This window comes from Lactuca serriola, chromosome 3, assembly GCF_051521515.1.
Source record: "Lactuca serriola cultivar US96UC23 chromosome 3, Lser_US96UC23_V15, whole genome shotgun sequence".
Classification (NCBI taxonomy): domain Eukaryota; kingdom Viridiplantae; phylum Streptophyta; class Magnoliopsida; order Asterales; family Asteraceae; genus Lactuca; species Lactuca serriola.
Genome location: NC_136410.1, coordinates 116,132,497 through 116,137,575, shown reverse-complemented (window position 1 = coordinate 116,137,575; position 5,079 = coordinate 116,132,497). Strand labels below are relative to the sequence as shown.

At 34.9% G+C, this 5,079-nt stretch overlaps 1 protein-coding gene across 1 annotated transcript; it reads left to right on the top strand.

The window, feature by feature from the left end:
• Window positions 1-368: 368 nt before the first annotated feature.
• LOC145093089 (2-alkenal reductase (NADP(+)-dependent)-like) lies at window positions 369-2,241 on the top strand. Its single transcript, XM_079031130.1, has 5 exons — window positions 369-673; window positions 907-1,084; window positions 1,183-1,349; window positions 1,506-1,588; window positions 1,731-2,241. Exons 1-5 carry the CDS (start codon window positions 440-442, stop codon window positions 2,110-2,112), a joined length of 1,044 nt encoding a protein of 347 aa, XP_078887256.1. The 5' UTR covers window positions 369-439; the 3' UTR covers window positions 2,113-2,241.
• The last annotated feature ends 2,838 nt before the right edge of the window (window positions 2,242-5,079 follow it).

The window sequence follows — 5,079 nt, the reverse complement described above, 5'->3', positions numbered from 1 at the left end:
TATAATGACATTTGTCGATACGAGTATTCATTTATTAGAATAGTAATATATATATATATATATATATATATATATATATATATATATATATATATATATATATATATATATATATATATATATATAACCCAAAATTATTCAACATAAGGACTCGAGTCCGAAGATTCTCCTCATTTCACGCCTCTCCTTGCTAATACATTAGGTATATTTTGCGATTTAATCGATTATGTTCCCGAAAAAAAGTTTAATGACACACTGCCACTTTTAACGTGAGTTTAGTAAATAACTGTTCTTTTATGATCCACTACGACTTTTCAGGGTAGCAAACTTTTGAAAATAAATAGAAAAGTCAAACAGTCCAAAGAAGACCAAAGTTGTCATAAATACAATCACCATCATCTTCACGAAAATGTAAAAGTAAAACCTCTGAATCATAAAAATGGCCGAAGTGGTGAGAAACAAGCAGGTGCTACTGAAAAACTACGTCGATGGATTCCCCAAAGAATCCGATATGGTGGTGACTTCTGATGCCACCATCAATCTGGAGCTACCCAAGAATGAACCCGGCTCGATTTTAACAAAGAATCTGTACCTCTCCTGCGATCCGATGATGAGGAATCGCATGACACAGACATACGAAGGAGCCTACATGGATTCCTTCACTCCTGGTTCGGTATGTCCCCTTTTTAATTCGTTTTCTCAATCCGTAAATTAGGGATAAACAAACTTTTACTTCGATTCGTAACACAATGATCCAATTTGATATCTAGTTTGATAATGATTAGTAAAGTATATGAGTTCGAGTTCTGTGATTGATTGATTGACTTCGAATTCCATTGAATCGATCATATAATCATTTGATTTGATTATGATCTGATGTATCGATAAACCCAATTCGTTTTCTAGCCTCTAGTCGGAGTCGGAGTATCGAAGATCGTGGATTCTACTCACCCTGACTTCAAAAAAGGCGACTACATCACCGGACACGTTAACTGGGAAGAATACAGCGTGATTCGAGATCCACAGTTCCTAACAAAGATCCATAACACAGATGTTCCTCTTTCATACTATACAGGAATCCTGGGTATGTTGATCGAAGAACTTGTTAAGCATGTGTCTATCTCTACAGATTTGATATTTCTGTTTGAATCTCTTACAATTTGGGATTCTGGGGTTGTTTAGGTATGGCGGGAATGACTGCGTATGTTGGTTTTTACGAGTTTTGTTCTGCGAAGAAAGGAGAGTATTTCTTCGTGTCCGCAGCTTCGGGAGCCATCGGGCATATCGTCGGGCAGTTCGCGAAACTTGCTGGCTGTTATGTTGTCGGAAGTGCTGGATCTAAAGAAAAGGTTGGCTAATGGCTATAAATAGATGTAAATGGTTTTTGTAAATATAGCTAAGTTTTTTTAAATGTGCAACATTTCTTTTGTCCTTTTCTCTACGGTTTTTTTTAACGGATTAGTGTACTTTTTTTAGTGGTTTTGATATTTCATTTGTATTACTAGGTTGATTTACTTAAGAACAAATTTGGATTCGATGAGGCTTTCAACTACAAAGAAGAAGAAAACCTCAAAGCAACATTGAAAAGGTGTGTTTTTCGTGTATTCCATTAGAGACATTGATATTGGATTTGATATTCTCACATGACGACTGTTAATATTCAAACCTTTGTTGAATATTAGTTAGAGCGAATGTGATTATGCTAACTTTTTTAAATGTTGTCTTTGTAGGTATTTTCCAGAAGGTATTGATATTTACTTTGACAATGTTGGGGGGAAGATGCTCGATGCGGTGCTTCCAAACATGAGGCTTCATGGGCGTATTGCTTCTTGTGGGATGATATCGCAATACAACAAACTTGATCAACCCGAAGGCGTGTACAACCTCCAACATGTCTTTTTCAAACGTCTGAAAATTCTAGGGTTTACATTTTATGATTTCCTTCATTTGTATCCTAAGTTTTATGATTTAATTTTTCCTCTCATTCGAGAAGGAAAGATTAAGTATCTCGAGGACACTACTGAAGGCATTGAGAATGGCCCGACAGCTCTCATTGGCTTGTTTTCCGGCAGAAATGTTGGAAAGCAAGTTGTAGCTGTGTCACACAACTGAGCCACTCTTTTATTATTATTTTTTTTGTACTGAAGTTGTTTTTTTTAATATGAATAAGTTATACTGAGTTTTAGATATGTTATAAATAAGATGTTTAGTATTATAATACATGAATAACATATATGGAAATGTATCTTTCCTTTTAATGTGAATAGTAGATTATTGAAACTTATGAACAACACTAATAGAAATATATTGTTTCAAGTGATGTGATTAGTGGATAAACGAAACTTAGTTATAGGGTGTGTTCAACACGGAGCGTTTAGGAGCGTTTGAGAGCTTCTAGCTTCTAGTGTTTGATAAAACGCTCCATTTAAAACAAAAAGTTTTGTTTGGCACTACAAACTTCTAGCGTTTATTTTATTCAAAACGCTCCAAATCCAAATGTTACTTCATATAGCGTTTAACAAAACGCTACAAGCTACAAGCTACCTGCTACCTCCTACAAGTTACCCGTTACCAGCTAATTTTGCCGAACACGCCCATAGTGTTTTGATCTTTGTAGTTTACACTAATCAGTACTTTGAGTCTAAATCTTTTAAAAGTTGTTGTGGTCCATCCTTATGGTTTCGAAAAGTTGCATGTGTTGTCTCTAAGATTGTTACCGTCTAATGAATTTTCGTTAAATGTTTGTAAAATGACGAGGATGCCTTCGAATCAAATTAATAAAACTTGTTCACTAAAAGGTCAAAATTTGCTATTTCTTTATATTTCTATCAAAATTTATAATTTGTTAAAAGCTTAAAACCTAAAATATTATCAAACCCTCTTCAAGTCTCCATTTTGAAAAGAGAAGTCGCCTCTACCTTAGTAGTCGCGACCAACAAATATCTCCCCTACATCTCTCTCTCTCTCTCTCTCTCTCTCTCTCTCTCTCTCTCTCTCTCTCTCTCTCTCTCTCTCTCTCTCTCTCTCTGATTCAATAAGCATATGCTCTCTGAGACATCTTCAATCTCCTCCTTCATCTTAACTCAACCCCTATATGATTCTATGATTATGCCTTCTCACATATCCTATAGGCTACAATATATATATATATATATATATATATATATATATATATATATATATATATATATATATATATATCTTTATACCTTAATAAGCATTTAGCATGTTTTGCTGAATTTTAAGATGTATAACTTTTAAAGCATCATTTACAACAACTTTTTGCATTCTACAGAAATCATATCTTATCGGGTAAGCATTTAGAAAATGTCAACAAAGCTCTTATCGCCCCTACTATCAAGGTGTTATTGTTTTGAGTTTTGACCTGTCTCCCTCTTATCTCAAAAATTCCTCATATCTCGGCAGTTCCGTTTATTGTTCATATAAACATACGGAGACATTCAAATAGAAGCTCCCGTCACTCCCTCATCACATTGATCTGGAATTGGTTTCTCTAGAAACCCTAACCGTCGACTTCTACCACCGGTGATTGGATCCTCTTGAAAGAGGAAAAAAACGGCCTTTGGCCTCCTACTACGTCGTCGTTTGCTACTCCCCCTAAACCACAACTACTGTTCACCACTACATACATAAACAACCATCTGCTCGATTATCTCTCTACACCCCAATCATCTATATGTTGTCTAATCCACTCGATCAAGATTTTGTAGGTCATAATTTAGCTTCAAAATCGCACACATGCAACCAGAATATGGGAGTTAAAAGGAAGAATGATTGAGCAGATGGAGCCGTGTTTTCTACTTTCGATCCAATCGTCTCTCCAGGAAGAGTGGGCGTTTTATTTTATTTTTTTTAAATCAGAACTTATCGTATCGTGATTTCGGGAGAAACATAGACAAAATCATCTGCTTGGACCACTTCACTAGCCGGGCAACTCGCTCCCAAGAAGGCGTACATCATCTCTTCAATTTGATTCTTGAATCTGAACTTTCATGATTTTAGGATAGAGGTATTTTATTATTTTTATTTTGAAATTTCTTGATATTCATCTATTTATCCCACTGTGGATTTGATGGTATTTGTTTGAAGGGTCCTTTTAAAAAGGTATTTTGTTGGTATATCTATTCTTCAAGGAGGAAGCAATGGTCATAATTTTTTGCTTAGGCTTAAGCCTAAAGGATGTGGTGGATTTTGAAACTTAAGTTCTTTTAAGGAAAACTATCAACAACTAAAATTTCCCCTGGCTTGTGTTCTTCCCTTATTTAGATATATGAATCTTTTCCAGCAATCTCTTAAATTTAGTCTTTATCTTTTGTTTGTAATGATTTGTTTAATTTATCTACATTGATTGAATATATTTTTTATTTTCAGTTTCATTTTTTCATTGTAGGTCTGCAGCTACGTAGTTCTATCCATATGCCTACAAGGTGTTTGTAAAAGCTCCTAAATGAAGTCAAGAATACAATACTAGATAAGTTTCTCATTAACAAAAATAAATCTATGTATGCCTCTGAATTCCTAATTTAATAACCCGTTGTTATTGTTGCTTGATCCCTTCATCTGATCTTTTGCGGGTGTTGGTGACAGGTTCTCTACATGAAGATTGTACATTAAAGGTAATTATTCCAAAAGTTCCATTTATAAAGTAAATGATGTGAAATTTTTCCAAAGTTACCACTTATCATGTCAATACTCTTTGAATTGCAGGGGTGATATCTTCTTTACTCCATGTCTCCCTCTGTTTCCATGGCTCCAAACACGATAACATTGACCTCCCTAATTAGGTTTTCTAAAATTGCGGAATCTGAACCAGACCCCTTCTTTGCTGACTGCTCAGGGAATGTAATAAAGACTATTTGTCTTTTGTGGTTGACGACCTTCTTGATTTTAATGACAAAACCGCCATGAATGTCTACCAAGGGTTCATTGAGAGCTTCAAGACATCCTTCTCTCCATTCATGGATTCCACAATCACAATAAGGAGTTAAACAAGTTCCCTTCTTTTTCAACCTCAAACATCAATATTTATGAATTTGTACCTTCTTTTTGTCGATGGCA

Bases quoted from the DNA above. Each gene is read 5' to 3' on its own strand.
- LOC145093089 (XM_079031130.1), top strand. From the start codon at position 440: ATGGCCGAAGTGGTGAGAAACAAGCAGGTGCTACTGAAAAACTACGTC. The intron at 674-906 runs GTATGTCCCCTT...TTCGTTTTCTAG, and splicing joins ATTCCTTCACTCCTGGTTCG to CCTCTAGTCGGAGTCGGAGT. The intron at 1,350-1,505 runs GTTGGCTAATGG...TTGTATTACTAG, and splicing joins GTGCTGGATCTAAAGAAAAG to GTTGATTTACTTAAGAACAA.